This window comes from Pleuronectes platessa, chromosome 13, assembly GCF_947347685.1.
Source record: "Pleuronectes platessa chromosome 13, fPlePla1.1, whole genome shotgun sequence".
In the NCBI taxonomy this organism is placed as follows: domain Eukaryota; kingdom Metazoa; phylum Chordata; class Actinopteri; order Pleuronectiformes; family Pleuronectidae; genus Pleuronectes; species Pleuronectes platessa.
In genome coordinates this window covers 20500939-20524761 of record NC_070638.1, presented here as the reverse complement: position 1 = coordinate 20524761, position 23823 = coordinate 20500939, and the positions used below count along the sequence as shown (strand labels likewise).

General features: G+C 41.1%; 2 protein-coding genes across 2 annotated transcripts in view; one reads left to right on the top strand and one right to left on the bottom strand.

Annotated features, from left to right (window-relative positions):
* The first annotated feature begins 1201 nt into the window (after positions 1 to 1201).
* Positions 1202 to 21516, top strand: xrn1 (5'-3' exoribonuclease 1). Its single transcript, XM_053437511.1, has 41 exons — positions 1202 to 1429; positions 2797 to 3029; positions 3597 to 3694; positions 5382 to 5491; positions 5595 to 5705; positions 5798 to 5883; positions 6002 to 6089; positions 6219 to 6387; positions 6657 to 6724; positions 7072 to 7209; positions 7315 to 7481; positions 7961 to 8050; positions 8289 to 8445; positions 8659 to 8778; positions 8886 to 9055; positions 9309 to 9426; positions 9666 to 9761; positions 10210 to 10313; positions 10771 to 10905; positions 11147 to 11309; positions 11711 to 11824; positions 12128 to 12226; positions 12350 to 12465; positions 12624 to 12770; positions 12863 to 12952; positions 13254 to 13389; positions 13522 to 13578; positions 13733 to 13865; positions 14001 to 14070; positions 14175 to 14370; positions 14522 to 14611; positions 14725 to 14808; positions 15245 to 15295; positions 16161 to 16241; positions 16384 to 16521; positions 16696 to 16828; positions 16923 to 17086; positions 17732 to 17845; positions 18231 to 18336; positions 18431 to 18612; positions 18732 to 21516. Exons 1-41 carry the CDS (start codon positions 1355 to 1357, stop codon positions 19095 to 19097), a joined length of 5163 nt encoding a protein of 1720 aa, XP_053293486.1. The 5' UTR covers positions 1202 to 1354; the 3' UTR covers positions 19098 to 21516.
* A 1125-nt stretch (positions 21517 to 22641) lies between these two features.
* The window catches only part of col15a1b (collagen, type XV, alpha 1b), a 51831-nt gene continuing 50649 nt past the window's right edge, over positions 22642 to 23823 (bottom strand). The window contains exon 45 of the mRNA XM_053438646.1: positions 22642 to 23755. Coding sequence (XP_053294621.1) covers positions 23533 to 23755 — 223 coding nt within the window. The 3' untranslated portion in view covers positions 22642 to 23532. The remainder of the gene's footprint in view (positions 23756 to 23823) is intronic.

Genomic DNA, 23823 nt, shown 5'->3' with positions numbered 1-23823 from the left:
TTTAGATTCTTACTACTGGAAATCCTTAACATCTTTCTGTCTAAAGTATATTTTAGGTCTATTTAAGAAGACGTGTACTGTTTGTAGTGATCTATTAATGCAAAATGCAACAAATTGGCAGCTAACATGGTCTATCAATGAGGCCTAACTGGTTTAACCGCTATAGAGGCTTTTGGAATATATGAACTTTATATGAACGGCATATCAACGACAATAAAGAACCAATGTCTGCTGCAGAAGTTCTTTAGAAATTTGTATTATTGTACAAAGATAACAAGAACTGTAGGAGTAACCTTTTGTACTTCATTTCTTTGCCAACATAACACACCATTCATTATGTAAGAGAAGTTTTTTATGAGAACAAATTATGACCTGATGTTTTGACAGATTCTTCTTCAGCGTGTTTTACAGTGCAGGGCTGTAATATTAATGTTGCTCTCTGTCCTGCACCGATCTTCACAACAATCAATAAACAGGTCTGTTAATATCACCCATATTTGTATAAGAACATAAGAGAGGTTAATGCAGCTATTTGGGTTCATAGTAGGAAAAACACAACTGTTACTAATAACATTAATATTGACTGTTTCTCAATTAAATATGACAGCACAGCAGTATGTAAATCACTGTCATTAGCGATGTTAAACACTCAAGATTGGGATGGGTGATAATATGGCTAACAACCCAACGGTTGAATCTAGACATTATATTTTTACAATAAAAAAACGGGTAAAAAGGTGGATTCTCTCCAAAATGACGGGATAAGAAAGCCACGTCTTAGTTTGAACTTAGTCCAATATTGCCAAAATTATTTCTGATTAAGGAAATCATAATAGGAGTGAGGGTGTGTGTCCTTATTTATGTATAATCAAGATTTATCAAAATCAAAGTTTATAGCTCTTTCGTCTTTAAAATCGTGCTCCTCTCAGTTTCAAAGAAACTTGATAATTATTGTTTGTTAAATGTAAGGTTGTTGGAGTACAAATCAAAATGATGGTACTGTAAATGTACTCAAAAGTGAAGGTGAAATCATCGTAGCAAATTATGTAACATATTTGGCTGAATATCTTGTGAACTTATATTTAACATATTCTAGCAGGTTGTTTTATGATTCTTATCATTATTATTTATTAATTCTTCTTTTTTTAAGGGAACTGATTGTGATGGTCAGAAAAAAATTGGAACGTATGTTTCACGGCTGGCGGCGGAATGTTTTAGTAGACGGACCACGGACAACTAGCTAGTTAGCCGCCGTTGGAAACAAAACCTGACTCCAGTGAGAACAAGTAGCAATCCACGGCTGTATTTTACCCACATAGCTGAACGTCTGTACGCCCGGTTCGAAGAGGTCAAGATGGGGGTCCCGAAATTTTACCGATGGATTTCCGAGCGCTATCCATGTCTCAGTGAAGTTGTAAAGGAACATCAGGTAGGAACGCAGCTTTTGAATATCGTTAGCTTGTCAACTAGCCGCAGCGTTAGCCCGAGCTAGCTGCTGGCTACCACCGAGCTAAGTGCAGAGGGCCGGGGAAGTTTTATTTCACGTAGTTAACCGATGTTGTTGCCCCGTCCCAGCTCAGCTCTACTGTGCTAAATACTTTCGACTACATTATTCATTCACAATAATCAAAAGAAAACGGCGTTGTTTACCAGACGCTTGCCAGTTAGTTTACTGGTTGGTCTCCTACGTGTAAACATATTGACCGTAAACAGGTCAGACTGAATATAACTTGAAGGTCTTTGTTGGGTGAGAACATTCTGACCAACAATAAACTCCACACAGTCAGCTAGCTTCTACTTAACCCAGTTACAGGGAATACAGGCTAATGGTTACCAGCTAGGTTTCAGCCACCGTGTGTTGCGATGTCTGTTAATTTAAAAAATGTTTGTGTTTTCATAGTTGTTTCTATTAAGCCTGTAGTCAACAGCGAGGGGGGTTATTTCTAGTTCACCACACATTACTAAGATTTTATATTATTCTTCAGCTTCACCGGAGTGAACTTCAGTGACCTGTTTCCCTGTGTAGGGAGGCAGATAGTGTTTCAGTGCTGGAGCAGCACTTTCATCAGCTGAACGTGACTCAGTGTCCCTTTCATTGCATAAGTCAGCGAGTTGTCAGTGTCTGTAAGACTGTGCGAGAGACGTTTACCAACAACCTTTATCGCAAATGTGTTCTTAGCTCATCTCTTTATCGACTCGGGGACATTTTCAAGCTCACACACTGAAAGTGAACTGCACTGCTACTCAACAACATTGTTGTCAGTGTTACCGGGGAAAGTTTTGAGCTTCATTTGTGTCAGGCAGGAGGATTCTGCTAGAATGGTGGCCAATGGTCTGTATTTATAGAGCACCATTATTTTTATTTTGGCTGTTTCACACATCCATTGCACCTATGTGCAGCGCTTTCTCTATCATACATTACCCATACACTGGGCACAGCCATCAGGGAATTTGGGGTTCAGTGTCTTGCCCTAGGACACTTGGGCAGGTGGAATAGGGAAGACAGGGATTGAACTGCTGACCTGGTTAGAAGACTACCCAGTGTATCTCCTGAGCCACGGCTGCCTTTGACCTTTCACATATGGTGCCCAATGTTTGTGATATGAAATAAATCCAGTCTCGCAATGCTGACACAAAATCTAAATATATCACATATCACAATTAAATATTTATTGAGAGATGCTTTACAGACCATCGAGGAAGAGCAATACATTTATCAAGGCAGAGAATATTGCTAAATGTATTCTACAATTTAGTAGTCATTATATAAAATGTTTTGGTTCTTACTCTCCTCAGATCCCAGAGTTTGACAATCTCTATCTGGACATGAATGGGATCATCCACCAGTGTTCCCACCCGAACGACGAAGATGTCCACTTTCGCATCTCGGAGGAAAAGATTTTTGCAGACATCTTCCATTACCTGGAGGTGCTCTTCAGGATCATTAAGCCCCGCAAGGTCTTCTTCATGGCTGTGGATGGGGTGGCACCGAGAGCAAAGATGAACCAGCAGAGGGGAAGGAGATTCAGGTAGACATGGATGTAGATTGAAAGAAACAAATTGAAACAGACTGGAATTTACTCAGATGTTTCAGATGCTTTAAACCAAAACAGAGGGGTTCCTGTTTGAACCATATAATTAGCTAAATACTAGTATATTATTGTTATGGAATAGTTTATAGCTCTTTCGTCTTTAAAATCGTGCTTCTCTCAGTTTCAAAGAAACTTGATAATTATTGTTTGTTAAATGTAAGGTTGTTGGAGTAGCTGAGTGATCAAATTAAGAAGTGGGTTTATGGTTTCTCTGTGATGTTGAATCCCCACTGAAGATAATGTTGCATTATCATTTAGTTATCCTATCAGGATTAAATACGATGGCAGGGCTAATTACAAATATATTTTTATAAACTGTCAGGATAATTTTTTGCTTTAAAAATAATGACCTGCTGGACAACATTAAATCTGTGTCTGTATGAGCAAGCTCCAAAACAGACAAACTGTTTGGTGCTCAGTCGGAGGAGACTGGACTGAAGGCAGGTAACAGCCAAAGCCTGTGAGTTTGACCTTTGGGGGGTGGGTGTCTGTGTGTTTGTTAAGGTCCGCCAAAGAAGCAGAGGACAAGATAAAGAAAGCCCTGGATAAGGGAGAGGTCCTTCCCACAGAAGCTCGCTTCGATTCCAACTGTATCACTCCAGGTAGGGATGCACTGAAGCTTTACACAACAATGACATCACACAATTCGAACACATATTTGTTAATATCAGTTAATTGTTAATATAACATTCTATTTAAATCAAATTAATATTATCAAATTCTAAAAAATATATAATTGGGACCTTCAGAATAAATCTATTCCAAATCACTTTGGTTTTTTTAGAATTAGAAAGTCTTTACTCTCCAACTTTTCACTTTGACACTTTGGCCACATTTTGGTGAATGAGTTCTTCCAGTGGAAAATCTTTACTGGTGTACATTGTATAATTTGTTGAGAACAAAATGAGATCAACGGTCAATGGAAACCAAAAGCAGGGCTTGAGGGCTGGATTCAAAACCACACTGAAAATCAAAGTACAATAATGATCTCACAGGCTGATCCAACTTGCGTGAATTTCACAATGTGATTCATTAGTGTGTTTGGCCTCCGCCCTCCTGTACGCACTCCAACAACATCTGGACAGGCTCCTGGTGAGTCTGCAGATGGTTTGCTGGGGGATCTCCTCCCAGACCTGGATCAGGGCAGCAGTGAGGTTCAGCACAGTCTGTGAACCACTGCACCAGTGCATGGTCTGACAATCGCTACGAGGATTTCATCCCGGTACTTCAGCAGTTAGGGTACCGTTTGCCTCCCCAGACCATCACTGACCCACCGCCAAACCGGTCATGCTGGATGATGTTACAGGCAGCACAACATTCACCACGGTGTCTCCAGACTCTTTCACGCCTGTCAATCGTCAGAAGCATGCACACCAGTATTCTGCTGGAGGTCATTTTGTAGGGCTCCTCCTGTTCCTCAGGAAGCAGCAGATGGCTTGAAGCCTTTCTCCGACCCTGTCCAGTTCCCCTCGTGTAACAGCTGGTATCTCCTCCATGCTCCTGAGTCTAAGCAGGGAGGCACAGCAAACCTTCTTGCGACCGCACATATGAATATGCAATCCTTGAAGAGCTGAACTACCTGTGCAACCTGATTTGGCGGCAGGTACCGCCTCATGCTAACAGCAGTGATAAGGACCCTAGCAGAACACAAAACTAGGGACGAATCAGTCAGTTGTTGTCATTTTCTTTTGCCCCAAAGCAGGTGAAATTGATTCACAATCACTTGTGCTTCCTAAAGAGCCTGATTGATTTCCCTGCAGTTTAACTGACTTGGTGTTCTACTGTGACGACGAAGTGTTCCCTAAAAAATTTTTTGCAGCGCATTGTCTTGGCACTGCATTGCGTGATTTTTCTCATCCATTTAGGCTGTACAATAACACATTAGTCAATCCTAGCCGTGCTTCGGTCTTGCTCCTTCTATTTTTGTAGTTCCTCATTTTAACACATTAGTAATCCACGCCACTTTATTTCTTCACACAAAACCTTTCCAATAAGTCTCAGGCCATGCGGTACTTCAATGTTACATTTGACAAAAAGAGAACTTAAATATTCGACTGGCTCAATGCCTGCCCGGTGCTGTGCCCTGGGCCTCTGCTTATTCTGCATTAGAACCAAATGAAGTTCACATACATGTTTTGTGTATGTAGCCACAGATACTTAATACATTATGAGGTCTGGTGTGTGCAACCATTAATGTCACATTTTATAGAATGAGACCAAAGAAGATATGTAAATTGTTTCTGTTCTGACTAAGATAACATGAGTCCTTTAAACACACCCTTCCTCCAGGCACTGACTTCATGGCAAGACTTCAGGAGCAGCTCAAATACTTTGTCCACAACAAAATCTCCACTGACAAGATGTGGCAGAATGTCAGAGTGTTCCTGTCTGGCCATCAGGTGAGTGAACTTGGCACCTTGCTCTTCTTGCCACTTCTTAGTTACTGGGATTGTGTTACTGCTGCAGTCAGTAGGGCTTATACTAAGTATGTTTCTCTAACAGACCCCAGGGGAAGGAGAACACAAGATCATGGAGTTCATTCGCTCTGAGAACACAAGGCCGGGTCACGACCCCAACACCCGACATTGCCTATACGGCCTGGATGCTGACCTGGTAATGTTTGTGTGCCTGTGGTTTAGACTCACATTTATGCGTTTGTAACGGCTCAAATCCTGCTCACACTGTTCCTTAACTCTGTGTTGTAGATAATGTTGGGTTTAACCAGCCACGAGCCAAACTTCTCCCTGCTGAGAGAAGAGGTCCGCTTCGGAGGAAAGAAAAACCAGAAAAGGTGCCATATGCTTTTCTCTCTCTCTCTTGTTTCCCCCACCCTATTATTAGTAAGTCTGTTTCTGTCACACATCGCTCTACCATTTCTTTACCCTGATTTCTTCTTTTTGTCTCATTAGGATAACGGCTCCAGAGGAGACAACTTTTCACTTACTTCATTTGTCTCTGATGAGGGAGTACATCGACTATGAGTTCTCTGGGCTCAGGGTGAGACACACACATGCATACACACACGCCACAGGCAAATGTCTTTTGTTTTAATTTGTTCCACTTTATTATGTGTATGTAGGCTGTATTCTGATTTATCTGATCTATATTTTTTCTTTTCTTTTTCAGAATCATCTTGGTTCTGATTATGACTTGGAGCGAATAATAGATGACTGGATTCTAATGGGCTTCCTTGTGGGAAATGATTTCATCCCTCACCTCCCTAATCTGCACATTAACCATGATGCTTTGCCTTTGTTGTACAAGACCTACATCAGTGTACTTCCCAGCTTGGGAGGTGAGACACGCACACCCACAATTGTTATGATACAATACTCTTTTAAATTAAAGTTAAAACGTTGCATGAAAATATGAAACATGTGCAAGAGTTTCTCGAGGTCTTGTTATGTTAGTTCAAAAGTGTGTTTGGTCTCAAGTAGTCTTTGTAGTGGAGGAACTACTAAAAATAGTTTGTACATGTGAACCCCTGTAACAGATTTATATATTATATTTGTCACTATTAAAGGCTACATTGTATCCATAAAAATTACTTTTTTTCTCACCCAGGTTATCTGAATGAGAACGGTCATCTGAACCTCAGAACCTTTGAGAAATACCTGGAAAAGTTGGCTGAGGTAAGACCATGCTGTAGAGCTGAGTGGAAAGACTTCATTAATGTCAGTGATGCTGACATGAGTGGATGTTTATTCTCTGAAGTCATAAGTGCTGTCATTTTTTTAATGATCTTGTGCATGTGAAATAACCATTAACATTGTACAGCATAGGCAGCTGTAATGTACATTGATGTAATGTCAGGCTTGTGTAGCCTTTAATCACAAACTGTGTATTTGGTCCTAGTTATGCATTTTGTACAGATTCTTGAACATATTTCAGGATTGCTTTGGTCCTACAAAGCCCCATTACAACTAGTAAAAGTTTGGAACTGTATCTTTCTTCTTCCTCTCTCCTGCTTCCCCCTCAGTTCGACCGGGAACATTTTAGCGATGTGTTTGTGGACCTGAAGTGGTTTGAGAGTAAAGTTGGCAACAAGTATCTGAACGAGGCAGCTGGACTTGCTGCAGAGAAGGAAGCTGCTTCCAAAAACACAAAAAAGAGAGAGGTAGAGACATGCAGTGATTTAAAAATAAAGTCAACAATCATTCAGTGTTGTCCTGTTTTTTGTGTTCCATTTGATTAATAAATCCTATCTTGTGTGTGTGAGTAGGATTCTTCTGTCAGTCTGGCACCTCTGAGCTCATCAGAAGGAGCGGCTAGAGAACGAAAGGGAAAGACGGCAGAAGATGACGATGAGGAGGATATGTTTGAAACAGAATTCAGACAATACAAACGCACCTACTACATGACAAAGATGGGCGTGGATGTGGTTTCTGAGTGAGTTGTTGTTATAAGCAAACACACAATCCACCAACACGATCTCACTAACTTACAAGTTGATTGTATCTGGGGCTTGTGGACAAGTAAGGAGACACAAGAAATTCAAGTGAACATTAATTACATTTTTAAGGGTCACTTGGCACACCGCTTTTGAGACGACATGTTGTTCAATCAGACAACTTGCGTATCAAATGTTTATTGAATTAGTGTTAATTTCGTTGACGAAAACTATAACGAAAAATATTCGTTAACGATCTTTTTTCCATGACGAAGACGTAACGAAAACGGATCTTAAAAACTAAGACTAAATCTATTTTAACTTTCGTTGACGAACATCTGACATTAATATGTAAATTAGTTCACAGACCTTCACGTGAAAAATGATCTGCGAATAAGTGATTTTCAGAAGCTGATGATGATATGTTCATTTGTAAGTTGCTTGTTTCCTTAAGTATCTCCTCATTCTCCATTTGCAGTGAGTTTCTTGCCGATCAGGCCAAGTGTTATGTTGAAGGCATCCAGTGGATTCTCCACTACTATTACCACGGGGTTCAGTCCTGGAGCTGGTAAGTACTTCTCTGTTATATGTCACTTACTCTCTGCACTTTTCTTTTAGTTCCAGTGGCCTGAAAAAGTCTAGATCGTTTTATAAAGTCTCCTTAGAAATAAGAGTACAGAATAATTTCTCAAATGTAGTTTCACATGAAGATTTCACATATCACTACGCACAAATCCCCAGTTATAGTGGAAGTCTATTTTGTTCCATTTAAAAATCTGTGTTATAATGTGTATGTGTCTCTCTAGGTACTACCCCCACCACTACGCCCCCTTCCTTTCTGACATCAGGAATATATCTGGGTTAAAACTGACCTTTGATATAGGGAAACCCTTCATGCCCTTCCAGCAGCTTTTGGCCGTCCTGCCTGCTGCCAGTATGGAGCTGCTCCCTGCGTCTTACAGGGTAACACACACACACACACACACACACACACAAACACTTATTTACATGTTCTCATACATTAGTATGTGGATGCAAATGTCACCAACATATTTCTTTAACACATTACCTGTTTTGTCTCCATGTGGGAAACATGTTTGAATATTACCCAACATAACATTATTTTGGGAAAATATGAGAGTGAAATATGTTAATATGTTCATTTCATTATTCCAGCACCTGATGAGCAGTGAATTTTCACCCATTATCGAGTACTACCCACTTGACTTTAAAACGGACCTCAACGGCAAGCAGCAGGAGTGGGAGGCTGTGGTGCTCATCCCCTTCATAGATGAGGTAAATGCATGCAGGCAAACACTGGAGGAAAATAATGCCACAGTTATCAAAAAGAAAAACCTTTGTTAACAGTATTAACCATATGTATATGTGTATTTATTCAACAGCGGTGTTTACTAGCAGCTATGGAGCCCTGCAATGACAATATGACTAAAGCAGAGAAAGCCAGGAACTGCCACACAGAGTGCGCAGTCTACTCGTATGACAAAGAGACAGACGTCCCATACACCTCCTCCCTTCCTGAGTTGTTCCCTGATATCCCCCACTGCCACTCCAGGTAGAGAAGCACTCACTGACCCACACTCACCCTAAACAATCCTGATTTGTGAGTGTGACATGTAGTAATTTCCTGCCTCTTCACTGTATTATGAATTATAAGATTAGAATGAACATGCAAAATGTAATTCCGATTTCCTATTAGTTACTGCTGGTCATAACATACCTTTATGTCTATGCTGTCAGATACCTATCACTTTACCCACAGGCTGTCGTTCAATGCAGTTTTATTGTGTTGTATTCGTCTGATACAGAGTCGAGAACATCCCCATGGACGCCTGGCATGTGCGTTTGGACCATGTCCACAGGCGACTGGATCGCTCGTCTCTGTACTTCTGTGGCTTCCCCACTCTGCAACACATCAAACACAAGGTAATGTGTGAGTACGTGCAAGCGTGTGTGTGTGTGCGCAATATATTTGCATTGAATGACCCACTGGCCCTAAACCTTTTGTATGCAAACTACACCCTAATAATGAGTACTAAAACTACATATTTGTGTCTCAGAACTTCTTTTGTGCATGTCACTATTGTGTAGATTGGAAGTATGACAGATCTCTTCTGTCTTGTTTACCCCTCTCACTCATTCGTCGGCTCTCTCACTGTCTTCAGTTCTTTAAGAAGAAGAGCGGTGTGGTCGTGTTCCAGCAGAGCAGCAGAGGGGAGAACATGATGCTCCAGATTATTCCCAGCGAGGAAGGAGAGACGGTAAAGTTTTTTTAATTTATTCATCTTGCTCTTAAAACAAACTCTTATCCTGCTAAAAATAACAGGATATTTTATAAACACGATATACTAAATCAATTATTCAAAATATTCCTTATTACAAATTTTCTGATATCTACATAGCTTTTTATTTATATATATTAAGTATTTTATTATGTAAGAAAACAGAGTTAAAGTTCAGACTTGTTATAAGAACAAAGACTTGGTTCACAAGCTCCAAATATTTCTTCCTTTTGCTGGTTAGTGAGCTATGTTAAAACTCAATTAACAATAAAGAACTTTAAAGCCGCTTTGAGTTTGAACACAACTACAGACCTTAACAATAAAAGCTGGTTTGCACTGGTCTTACTCTCTGTACATTTGTTTACCTTTTACTCACACTTACTGTTTCCCTCTTCTGCTCTCTTTGTTTTTTCCTCTGCGACTCTAGATATGTGACGATGCTGCTGCACAAGTACTGGGGAAGTCTGTGTTCGTGAACTGGCCCCATCTAGAAGAAGCTCGCATCATTGCAGTGACAGATGGAGACACTAAGTAAGAACCAGTACAGCAAACTGTGTCTTCACCAACAGTGAAGTTAAATGTGTTGCAGCTGTCTGTTTTGTTTGTTTTGGAATTAATCTACAAACACAGAGAAGCCTTTCACCTTTTATTATAATTGAATGTGCTTCTGTTTGTGATGGAAGTGATTTACCATACAAAACAATATTCAAACATACTCAAAACAAACCGTTATGTTGCTGAGAGAAAACACTTGAATTGGGACCATGTTAATGCTGCAGTACAATGTAATGTTGGTTGCTAGGGTGTCTTTTGGGAACCACTGGGTGGCCCCAAAGTTACAAATTCATCAGACGATGTAACAACCTCACCAACGTTCACCAAATGTATACAAATATCTCAGTTGGACTATTTGTTTGGAAGCTCAGAGTTTGTCTCTGTATTTGTGTGAATCCCAATATTTGAGGCGAATCTTTTACCTGTTTTGCAGGTTCTGTCTGGAGGAACATCCAAGTGTACAGAGACTGTATGACGGCTCCTCCACTCCCCCTCCCACCAGAGTCATCCGTGTGTCAGACAAGGACCAGAAGGATTGGGTGAAAGATGTTCAGGGAATCACTGAATAGTAAGACACAAAGAACAGCAAAACATTTTTGTCAATTACTCGATAAAATATAACCGTTTCCATAACAGTGTATTGATTTGAAAACACATTGTTGCTCTTCTCGTTTGTGGAGGATACCCTTTAAGCCACTGTAACAATGTTCTACTGGTCTGTTCTTACCTAAAATCACAGTTAAGCATCAGGTTGTTGCCTATTGCTTTTATTCACCATTCCTTTTTAATACGATATTTTTCCCCCCCAGTTTCTTGAAACGGAAAGGCATCATGGTGAATGAGACATCGGTGGTTTTGTATGGCCAGTTGCTGACAGGAAGGAAGTATGTCCCCAAAGCCGATGGAGTTGTGGAACTAGAGAAGCAGTGGGCGAAACAAATTCTCCCCTTCGCCTACCAGACCGTGGTCAAGGTACACATCTACATATGCAACACATGAAGGAATGCGCAGACTAAACCTATGGAAACAAGTAGTCAAACCCGCTAAGCTCCATTTAGGGAGTGAGTTTGAAGCTAAAAAGGTTTTCAACATTCATGCATGCTCATAATCCATCTGACAGAAACACACAGTTGTATTATTTTGAAAGCCAGAGAATAGATTTTCTGCTAAACTGAATCTGTCCGACCTAGACACATTGTGGTATTTCGTGTTTTTAGCCAACTTATTGTAACATCACTGATACAGACACACATTTACACAAACCTTATATTACTAACTTACTGAGCCTCTTGACTCATGTTTGCACTCTTTCATAACCGGTGTAACTTTGTCACTAACTCGCTCGTGAACTGCTTCTCCCTCCGTCTCCTCAGGACATCGAGGCCTTTTACTCATCTCTGACGTGTTTTACGAGCTTGGATGAACTCTTTCCTCAAGCAACGACGGTCTTCATGGTGGGGAACCCGTACTACGGTAACATGGGGGAGGTAAGTCATCTGCTATACTTCTCCAGCAACAACATCATTGTAGAAATGATGGATGATTGACATTTTAATGAAAAATAGTTGACATTTTTTGGGGGGGAATGACATTGACCTACTCTTCTCTTACTATGTATATATTGTATACGTATATTTTATATATGCTGAACTTAAACTGTTAGTATTTTTGGCTATGATAAACCATATTTTATATCGTTTACCATCTGAAAATGTATGTCTTATTGACAGATTTTTTTTATCAAATCTGTCCTCCTGAATCACCATCTCTTTTTGTTTGTGGCTGAACAGGTGCAAGATTCCAGTGACGTCATCAAAGACGGTCGCGTCCGTGTGGTCTTCAACGTGCCGCATGAGCCACAGCTGGAGCCTTTAATCCAGAATCAGCATGTAAGTGATGCCGTTCACATTTGTCAGGGCGTTTAACTGAGAATTTGTTAGTCATGTTAGAGTATTTTTGTGCCTCATCTATGTATGTTTACCTATTTGAGTCTGTCCATGTTTTTTTTTTAGAAATACTGTGTGAAATACAGTCCTGGATATGTTCTGGCGTCTCATCTCGGCATCTCCGGCTACCTCGTGTCCCGCTTCTCAGGAAGCATCTTTATTGGGAGAGGCTCTAAGAAGAAGTGAGTGTGTAGATATAGAGATATCATGAAAACATAACTTGTTTGTCTGTATATTTAACGTTTTCGATCTATACATTTTGTATGGTTTATACAAACACTGACGATTTTCGGCTTTCTCTTCTGTACTCCAATCCTGTCATCTTCTTCTCTTGCTCCAGTCCTTGTGGGGAGCAAAAAGCCAACGTTGGCTTGAACCTGAAGTTCAACAAGAAGAACGAAGAGGTTCCTGGATACACCAAGAAAACTGAAAAGGAGTGGCTCTACTCGGCTGCTGTGGAGGACCTGCTAGCTGAATACGTGGACAGGTAAAAAACATAAAAGATTTGTTTTAATACATACATTTAAATGTTGCCTTATTTTAACATTTTAAAATGATCTTTTTTAAATATTTTTATAGATTTTCTGAGGTATTCAACCTGGTGTCCAGGAACAGTCATGATGATGTTTTCTATGAAGACGACGTCTGGCCTGCGGCAGACCAGAATGGGTAAGACCCACACAGAGACCTTCCATATACTTCTGATCGAGAGTAAACGTGACAGTTGATTGTAGCATGGATTAGAATTAGAGCTTTCACAATATAAGGTTTTACCTAATTTCACTAAACTCAAATGACATCGCGATCATATTATCAAAATATCTGTTTACAAAAATAAACACTTTGTCTTATTGATACTTTATTTTTTTTTTAAAAATCTGTGCAAATACTAAAGGGATTCTATCTTGTGACTTCATTGAACTTGTGGTGTATTTATCAATGATCCCTGATATTGATGGACTTTCCACAGGGCCCAGAAAGTTGCTGAAATCACTTCATGGTTGAAAAGTCACCCAGTCAACTCCATCGGCAGGTCGTCATGTGATCTACAGGTGCTGGACTCTGCCATTGTGGAAAGGATCGAGGATGCAGTTGAGAAAACTAAGGTGACTCTTACTAACACATGACATCTGACTTTTTCATTAAGTCTCTTCAGCTTTATAGTGTTAGTACTCTTATTTGTTCTCTTTATAGTGTATAATCCCCTTTCACTAACCTCTCTCCTCTTGTTCTCTCAGGTGAAGAAGAGCACTAGGAAAGTCCGCGTGACTGTTAAACCTCATCTACTCTTCAGGGTGAGTTCACAATATGCATGAGGACTGTGGCTTTAGGAGCATTAGTACAAATTGAAAATGACACACACTTTAAATGCGAGCGGCATCATGTTTTATTACATGCTGTGTATGTACATGTTATTTAACACTGATGAATGCCGGTATCTGTGTGTAGCCGTTGGAGCAGCAGCAGGGTGTAGTTCCAGACCCAGACGCAGATTATCGCCTGTTTGACCGAGTCGTCAACGTCAGGGAGAGCTTCAGTGTCCCACTGGGGCTCAGAGGAACTGTCGTCGGTATTCAAGGAGGTGAGGTCACACGCATTCATCATTTATTTTATCCGCTGATGTCTTTAAACCGCTTTTAAGCAATATTCATAGAAAAGGGCAAAATATACATATAAGATATCATTCTCACTGTTTTGTGTCTGTTTATATTTTCAGCGGAGCGTGAGGCAGAGGTTCTCTATGAAGTGCTGTTTGATGAAGAGTTTGCTGGTGGTCTCAACATCAGGTGGACACACTTTTTACATGTCTGCATGATTAAAGAAACCCCCCACGCCGGCACTACCAGGTGGATTTCTGACCAGATTTGTTTGTCTTTGTCTTTCTACTCAGGTGTTCATCACCTCGTGGTTACCGCCTCCCCCCCTGCGCTCTCATCAATCTTTCCCACGGTGCCCGAGTGGATCAGACCTCCCACAAACTCACCGCCATCGTCAAACCTCAGCCCGCAAGTGGCGCTAACTTCCACTCACACAGGCAGATGACTGGCCTCAACCATTCGCCAAGGTCACCCTTTATACCCACACAGGTGAGTGGGGACAATGCAGCCACACAGTTTATTTCTCCTGTTTGAAATGATGAAGCAATTAGAAATGATTTGTCTTGAGTAACTGATCCAATCCTTTTTTGCATTTTCCTTTCTCCTCTCTCTGTTCCACCTCTCAACTGTTCATCTGTAGCATAACAACAAACACAGTGGGGGAAAGGCAGCCTCCCAGGGCAACAGAAACTCCCCCTCTAAAGGTCCCATCCAGAAACAACAGGGCAGGGTAAGTGCAAGATTGTCTCACTTTTATAAGCTGTTTTCAATTGACCAACATGTTAACTGTTCTTTGTTGAAATATGCTCACATGTTGTGAATTTTCTCCATTTCTCCAATCAGAATAAAGAAGAGTACGGAAATGTGTGGCAGTCAATGCAGAGCATGGGCCCTCCGAATAAACCTCCTGCCCACTGGCAGAATAATGTAAGTGTGTGTGGTTGTTTCATCTGAAATATAAGGCTAATATAGCACTTTTCATGGAGCTCAGGTGTTGCCAGTGGAGCTGAGCTACCCGTTTAGACTAATCATTATTGACCTCAAGATTAAAACATTATTTTTATTTGTTTATTTTTTAACAACAGCATAAACAAGTTTAGGGGAAGACATCACTGGGCATTGCCTCAAACACAGATAACAAAAAAGACCACACAGAGAGTTGACATCAATACAGAAGCCTAATCTTCTCAGGAATGGAGCCAGCTCAGCTCTGTGTCAGAACATGGAGGAGGCCTTAGCAAAATACAGCAGCCTGTAGCTTTGACATGAAGCAGAGTGATAAGGACTGAGGAGCATCTGGCTTTTACTTTTGGACCTTTTATGTGTGTTTCAGTAAAAATGTAATTTTCTTAATCAACTCTAGGAAGGACACAACCAACAGGGGAAGAACCTGCACACAACCTCTAACAATGCTGTGAGTGTACACACGCACACACACACACACATACTCATTTCAACTCTCATAATTATATTATTGTATGTTACAAAATACTGTTGTCACCCTCTTCATTCTATAAAAATGTTGCCGTGACACTAAAGGGATAGTTCACTGAAAAATGTAAATTCACTCATTATCTAATCACCCCTTTACTGATGGAGGGATGGGTGAAGTATACACAAACACTTTAGGAGTTTCATGGGTAAACAGTGTTTTAGACAAGGTGTCCTTTTCCTAAGACCTAAGAAAACAACAGAAACAATATGCCTCCATACTGCTCGTGTGGTGTCATCCAATTGTCCCAAGCCCCAACTTTCCTATTCGATGCAAAACAAGGTCATTTACAACCAGTTTTTTTAACCTAAATGTCCAGTACCGGAAGTAGTGGATGTGGCCACACGATGTCGGGACCCAGGGTCTGTGAACGCACCTCGGAGGATGATATCAGAGGACGTTTTGGCGTATAACGTGGTTTAAATGACCTGGTTTCAAGTAGAATATGAATGTCCGGACTTGCGCACACTTGGACATCACACGAGCAGTTATCACCTCAAGCGCTGACGTGTATGTGGACAGTGAGGTGTATTGGTCTAATTTTGGATAATCACTTTTGCTTTAAATGTCCAGTGTGTAAGATGTAAGTGAAAGGGATCTATTGACAGAAATTTGAATATCAAGTACTCATAGTGATGTTTGTGTGCGATGAGGCCATGAAAATTGGATGTTGCTACAGGTTCTCTTTCATGTCTGGAAGGGGAGGGTGAGGTGACTGGTATTCAGCTGCAACATGCAACTCAATTCTACACACTGCAACTGTAATGTCTGTGTCTGTCCTCTACAGGCCCCAGTTGGTGGCATCAGGCTGTTGAAGAAAAATGAGGAACCTGACTTCCTTCTCCCTTCACAGAACACAGGCAATAAGGTACACACACACACACACACACACACACACACACACACACACACACTGTACATTCCCAACCTTGTGTACCTCATTGAGATGTAAGGGGAAAACACACTCAAACACAGTTTGATTAAACTGTGATGTCTTTTTTCTCTCTTAGACTTCGACCGAGTTTGAGGATCTCATTGCCAGTCTAAAGATCTCTACGGGTAATCAGCAGACCCCACCTCCTCCAACTCCTCCACAAGCACCCACCACCCAGTCAGATGGCCCCCTGTCTCCACAGTCCTTCGCCATGGTGAGTAATGGAGGCACTGGTGGTTTGAGATGACATTGGTTTACTAGAGTTATAGCCAATAATTTGCCACGCCGTGCCCTTGTCAAAGATATTTTGGTTGGTGGCAGCCATGTTTGTTTTTCAACCAATTCTGACTATTTCTAATAGACTGTAATTTGTGTTGTGCTGCTGTAGAAGGGAACCATGGTACTGAAGGAGATGCTGAAGATTGATTCCGGCACAGGTGGCCCCCCTTTCCTGGACACTGCTCAAACACCCCCCTCTGGAGGCCAGCAGCAGAATAGAAGACGATCATCCAAGAAACTAGGTATCTCCTACACCAGGCCAGTTTACAGGTTTACAAACCAAGGCTTGTATTCCATGTTTTTTAATCCATTTCATCCCTGTTTCTCTTCCTCAAGCTGCAAAGATGAATTCCCCCCATGGTGACACAGCTTCTCCTGTATCAGCCGCCTCCCCCAACCTCTCCAATGCTTTGTTTACCAGTAAGGTGTCAGAGCTGGCATGTGTCTGTGTGGGGCTAGGAATGGTACCACCCGATTTCAGCTTTATGCGTAACAGACAGGTAATACAGCACATTTCATTTTTGTCTTTCACAATACACACAATGGCTTCAGTAAGGTTTCCAACCCCTTCAAACACCACAGTTGTGTATCCTTGATTAAGAGATAGATTGTTTAGAGTCCTTCTGAAGCAAACAGACTAGGCATAGTTTGAAAGGCACTCCGTTCTGTGTATAAGGTTCCACCACTTCATGTCAGGACAAAAACCAAATCATGGAATCCAAGTAGCCCTCTTCATCGCTAAACCTCAATTTTTAAAGCTTTGTGTGTTCCCAGCAGCGCTGTGCATTGAGCACTGTGGCCTGAATATTTGAGAAAGAGAAGTTTGGAAACATCAGGATTCTTGATTTGCCCAGCTTTATGGTGGAGTAGCTTGACATAAACTACTTTGAGTATATGACAGCCTAGCATGAAGACAAAAATGTATCTGGTCTTATAAGACAAATTCGAAATGAAAACCATGTTTTCATCTTGTTATGGATAATTGATTGTAGAATGATTGGAAGTTTAAAATGAAATGTACAACGCAAAGAGTGCAAAGACTGAAGGAGTCAGAAACATTTCTGAAGCCCCTGCACATATATGTTTTTTATATTTAGACACAATTTCCTGGGCATTTTAACTAAAACTGTCCTCTGTCTTCGCAGGGTCACGTCGTGTGTCAGGTGAAACTATCCAATGGATTGATGGTTCACGGTCCACAGTGCCAGTCTGAAAATGATGCCAAGGAGAAAGCTGCTTTCTTTGCCCTCCAAAGACTGGTACAACACGCGCGCACAAACACACACACTAGTGTTTATGTGAATGAGAGAATGTGTGCTTGCAATTTCCAGTGGATAAATAATTAAAGCAGAAATCTTATGATTGTCAAATGAACCTTAAATGTATTTTCATCTAAAAGGGGAGAGAAACAAAATTCAGGAAGATGTTTGTCAATTTTAATTAGCAGTTCATATAAGCTCATTGTGGTCTTAGCCTGTAACACGAATCACTGTGGACATTAACTTTGCAGCATTTGGGGCTTAGACAAGATTCATAAACTGATGATTTGACCAGCCAGACTGTAAATATGCATCATAACACAGGTATTGTTGTTCTTTAGATTTAGACATTCAAAGATTCACGGCCTGTCTTGTGTGTCTGCAGAACTCAGTGGGATCGGGCTTCCCACTCCCACCTGCTCTATACCCAGGAGTGGGTCAGATACGACCTCCACCCATGGGAGCCATGAACCGGGTCTTTAACCAGCAAGGTCAGTCTACGTCATCTCTCTACAGAGGGTAGTAACATTACATGATTTCATGTACGTGTTGTTCTCTAATGTTTATTTTCTTTCTTTTCTTCAGGTGGTATACTGTTGCCCCCACAGGGTTTTGGCCCTGGCCCTATGTGGGGAATGGCACTGCCCCCGCACCACCAGAATCAACCGTTTTATGGAGCCCCAGGAACCTTCCCTGGTCCCCCCCGGCACCAGCCTGCACCAGCAACGGTGCCCATCGGCTCCCACAACCAGTTCATCCCGTTACAAGTAAACACAAACGCACGTTGGGACGTAGAATCATTGTGGAAGTGTTTTTCTGTTCAGCAAGTAAAGCCGTGCTCTCGTCCTGGTAACCCATCGTTCTTATTGTCCTCTGACCCTGACAGGTGACCAAGAAGCGGGTCTCGGCCAACAAGAAGAACGGGGACACCCGAGAGTTTTACAGCGCCGCACACACTGTGGCCAGGAACCACTCACACAAACCCCCAAACCAGCCCTCTGGCCAATTTCAATTTCACAGTGAACCACAGAGCGGTCAGGTCAACCAGACCCACCAACATGCCACCAACAGCAACCCCACTATGTCCGCTACCAGTCTAGCTGATGGTCTTTCCACAACGACCGCATCCCCGCACACCCCCCCAAGGCAAAACAACCCAGCAACAGGTCACACCCCTGGCTCTGGCTCCGCCTCCAAGAGGAAGCACAGGAAGCTGGCTGTCAACTTCGAGGCGGCTAAAGTCTCAGAGTGATGAGCTTGGGGTGTGTGTAGTTTTTTTTAAGCTGCTGTTTCAAAGCCTGACTCAAAATCTCAAAAAGAAAGTTTCTTTTCACTCAACATTTTAACGTAAAAGCAGCTTCAGTTTCCTCACTTTAGTCTTTAATGAATGTGGATCTGAATCAGAACACGGGGGCTCTTTAAGTAGATTTAAAGGAAAATTGATTTATTACAGCTTCTATTTTTGTAGCTCCTATTCAGGCAACTGCTAGGATCAGGACAACATGGCGGCATCATTGAAACAGCAAATATAAGCACTGGTTGTAAACAAAACAGGCCAACAGTACCATTACATAACATGTAAACATCCAAAGCTGCTGATGTGAGAATTAATAGCATCGCCATTAATTTTCAGCCCCAAATCCATCAATGTTTCAGAAAACAGGTTCTCTGACTGTCGCCATGTTTGAAAATGTCAGCAGGTTTGATGAGTACTGTGCTACTACCATCATGGATTCTTCAGACTCCTCATGTTCTCTCGGTTATTGAACTCAGCCCGGTGAGACTGGTCAACAGTCACAGTGACCAAGACCTAGTGAACACTGCCTTAAAGGTGCCTCATTTTTTATTAAATATGCATTTTAGGGGAAAAAAACTGTTGAAACCGAATACAGGACTCAACATCATAATTTAGCAATTAAAAGATGTATTATCTTAGACCTATACACAATATTTCCACAAAAAGCTTTGCTCATGTTTTGACATAACTGCAGTTTGATTGAATGTGGCCTTTCCTGTACAGCCTCCCCACATTTCACTCTCCATCCTAACTCCTTCAAATCGTTGCAGTTGATTTAAGGACAGGAGAGTTCTCACGCTGCTGTCTTCCTGAGTCGAGGACCTCATGACCCCGTTCAGACCTGGTATTGACATCCATCCTGAGGGATCCCATCACAAGTGTTCAGCTCTGAGTTCAGGTCTGACCGAACCCAAATGTGACCCGAGACGCGATCAAAAACAGATTAGGTGGTCGTCTGACATGGCCACATCCTTTTTTCTGAAAGTGAATGCGTCCTGGGCCACATATTAAAGGACCGCCCACTCAGCTAACGTCCTCTGACCCGCTGCAGTTTTTTTTTTGCCACAATATCAACACTGACCACCAAATAATGACTGAAACTTTTGTTAAATTGATCAAATCTTTCCTCTATAGCTGCGCAAATTCAATTATGAATTCCTTCAGCCGCTCCCGACTCCTCTCTGGTTTATTTTCTTAAGCAGGAAGTGAAAGAAGATCGTAAGTGGTCACATGTTAATACCAGGTGTGAACAGACAGTCTTAACACTGTCCACTTGTGATCAGATCTCCCAGGAACGGAGGCCAGTACCAGGTCTGAACCGGGCATGTGGCCACACACACTGGGAACCATCATCTGAATGCTGATTTGTTGAGATCTATGGTCACATCGGGATGTTTGGGAAACGCCCTCGGATCAAATTTGGATGTTGGTTTTCAGGGACATGTGGCCGTGACAGACGCTCTCTTCGTACTCGAGCCTCAGATTTGCACTGCAGCGATCGCTCTCTGAGTAATGTTGGATATTTGCATGTTTGTATGTTCAGAGAACTGTGTTTGGGCCTTGTTTTGTTTAGGGAGTGTCGAGTAGAGAGATCACCCGTCTGTCATGGCTACACTTGTACATAGTGCTCACACATTCATGAATCATTACAGCCATTTGTATAAAAAATACACCAGTGTTGGATCAGCTGTGTGAATCAGGCCGACATTGATGACGTTTTTCAATGTAACCCAATTAATGACTAGCAGAGTCTCACTCAGCGTCCTCAGTGAGACGTAGAACCTCCAGAGTTTTATAATTTCCAGTTTGTTTTTATGAGCTGGACCCTGTGAAGTCCTTTATTTTATTGTTGCAGTTTACAGAATGGTTTTAATCTTGACAAAAAAATGCAACTAGATACAAGACCAATCTTGTCTGGAGATTGTTGGCAGATTTTACACAGGTGGAATTTGTTGGTCTATTTTCTTGCTTTCACTCAGATAAGTTCACAAAAATGTTTTACCATACTTTTGACATTTTAAATGAAAATACCAAAATTTGAGCCAAAAAATAGGATTCTATTGATTGTATGAAGACTCCTGACTTGTGACAGATGTTGCATTAGGAAATATTGTTTGTCCGTCAAACTTTTTTGGTTTCAATCTGATACTTTTTATTGAATCTTCAGAGGGGTGTGGCAGAAAAAGTCACTATTGACATTAGGAGAAAGCATTAAGTAAGCTTGCAAATAGGTTATTTTATGTTTTTTATTTGTGTAAATGAAGCCAAACAGCAATGTAACTCCTGTCAGTAACCAGTACTGATATATTCCTGTTATATATCACTGCCTGTGTATCACTCTATAAACATTGTTCCCATTAAATTCTAAAATCTCCGAGATGCTTATCTGAATTTTATTTTCGTTTCACGTAACGCGTGAATATAAAACTTCTCTCTTTTAATGATCTCTTTTTTTTTTCCTAGCTATTGATTTTTTGGATACACTTTTATAGACATTGTCGGTCTTTTCTAAGCGAGCTGAAAAACTCTTGTTTCAATGTTTGGTGAAGCCACAGTGATGGAGGCAGCTGAAACCATCTCTTATTTTTACCTTATCCTTGTTTTGAGGGTTGCAGATGTATAATACATTTTGTGTATAATTTTAGTTGTCAGGGCTGATGTCTATCTTAACACCGACCCTTGGAACTCAAGTCTAAGATGCTCTGGTGCAATAAGATGACATTTTTTAAAAATGTTTTTCAGATTGAAGCACACTCGTTATATCTGTATTTTTCCTTCTTTTTTTTTTCTCTGGAAACTATACAAATATATTAAAAGAAAATTAGTTGATGTTTTGATCCAGGAATGTGCTGTACATATCCATTTAATAAATTGATTCTTGTTAAAATGTGCTTTATTCTTTTTGGCATTGGTACTGTGAAGTCATTTTTTATTAATTCATTTACAATGGAAATGTGGTTAGTGTGAAGGGGCATCCTGGTGGCACAGGGGACTGACAAAATGCAAAGTAAACTTGGCTGCAGCACCATAGAAAAAAGATTCACACATTACGCCTATGGGGACATTCCAATGATGTGTGACTGATATTTAAAGTTTCAGAATGTACCATTTAAGTGTAGGAACACAATTTGCCTTCTTCAAATCAAGCATTGAATCTATAAGCAAAAAAACGTATCCTTACTCTCTTCACGGCACAGGTTTTACTGTCACAGCCTCACTGGTCTGGTCGGACCAGTAGCTAATCTTAGCAACATTCAAATATTGTCTGTATGGACTTAATGACTGTAAAATTAAAGTTGGAAAAGTTAAATCCACTAAAACAAGACAAGATCATCAGTATTGGACCTTTACCTTCCTCGAACTAAATCATCAGTGTGATAAGATTTAACAGAAAATATGTTAAAATGAGGCGCTCTTTTCTACAGAAGCTGAGGGACGCACCCTCCAGCTAATGCCCTGGACACACGTGTGTGCATGAAAAAGCAAATGGAGGCACCACTTAAAAAACACAAAATAAGACATTTTATTTTCTGTGAGCACCAGTCAGTCAGTACAAATGTCCCCTCAAGTTTAGTATGAACAGAAACTTCATAGTCACGGATCAGAAAAACGAACACTTCCATGAAAACCAGGTCTACGTCATCTTTACAGGCATGAGACTGCAACTACGTCTCAGTCGAAGCACAGTGAGCGAAAAACCTACAGCTACCTCTACAGAGTAAGAAAGTAAAACATTTGTCAACAACAACACCAATACATATATATATATATATATATATATATTTATATATACATGTTACAACATCTTCAAGATCTGAACTTTACTAGATTTTTCACACTATTTCCCGCTACAGTATAAATTAATGAAATTCACACATTGATTTCAACTCTAATGCTAATGCTAAAGCACAGATGTTAATGTTGAGACTAGTTCAGGTCACAAGCAGCAGAAAACTTGAGAAAAATACTTGAAATATCCTGAAACCGACAACAATCATAGATAATGAGTGTAAACAAAGCTGTTGGCGAGTCTGCAGGGGGCGCCACACTGCGATCATGGGTCAATCCTTCAATGTTAGCTGTGTACTGTGTCTATTTGTATAGCGAGCAAAGCGTCGTGGTAAATGTGCCCTATTTCATTTTATTCATTTTTTTAATCTTTTCAATATGAGCGTGATTAAACAATTAAGAAAATAAAAAATTGGGGAAATATTGTGTTTTTCGTCTGTACTCGAGAGTCATGTCTATAACATCATTATGTGTGTATGTGCCTGCCTGTTTTTCCCATTCATGTGCACAGTGTTCACATTTTCTACTTTCAGCATGCCTGCATGTGTAATTCTTCATGTGTTAACGTGTGTGTAAGTGTGTGTGTGTGTCCCCTGTCTCCTCAGGTCCTCCTCAGATGTGTGTTGCCCACGTATGTGTTCTCTATGCACAGCACGACGTAGGGGTTGGAGCAGGACTGGGTGTGTTGCCCCAGCAGTCGGCCCGTCTGCAGCAGCGCGGCCTGGCCCGTCACCGCCATGTCGCCCGTCCTCCACGCCTCGCAGTAGTTGTGGGTCAGACGGATGCCCACGGTGCTGGAGCCGTGCCACACCAGCTTCTCTGGCCTGTCGGAGGAGGGGGAGGGTGAGAGAGTGGGGAATATATGAGAATCAGAAACAAAGACAGATAAATA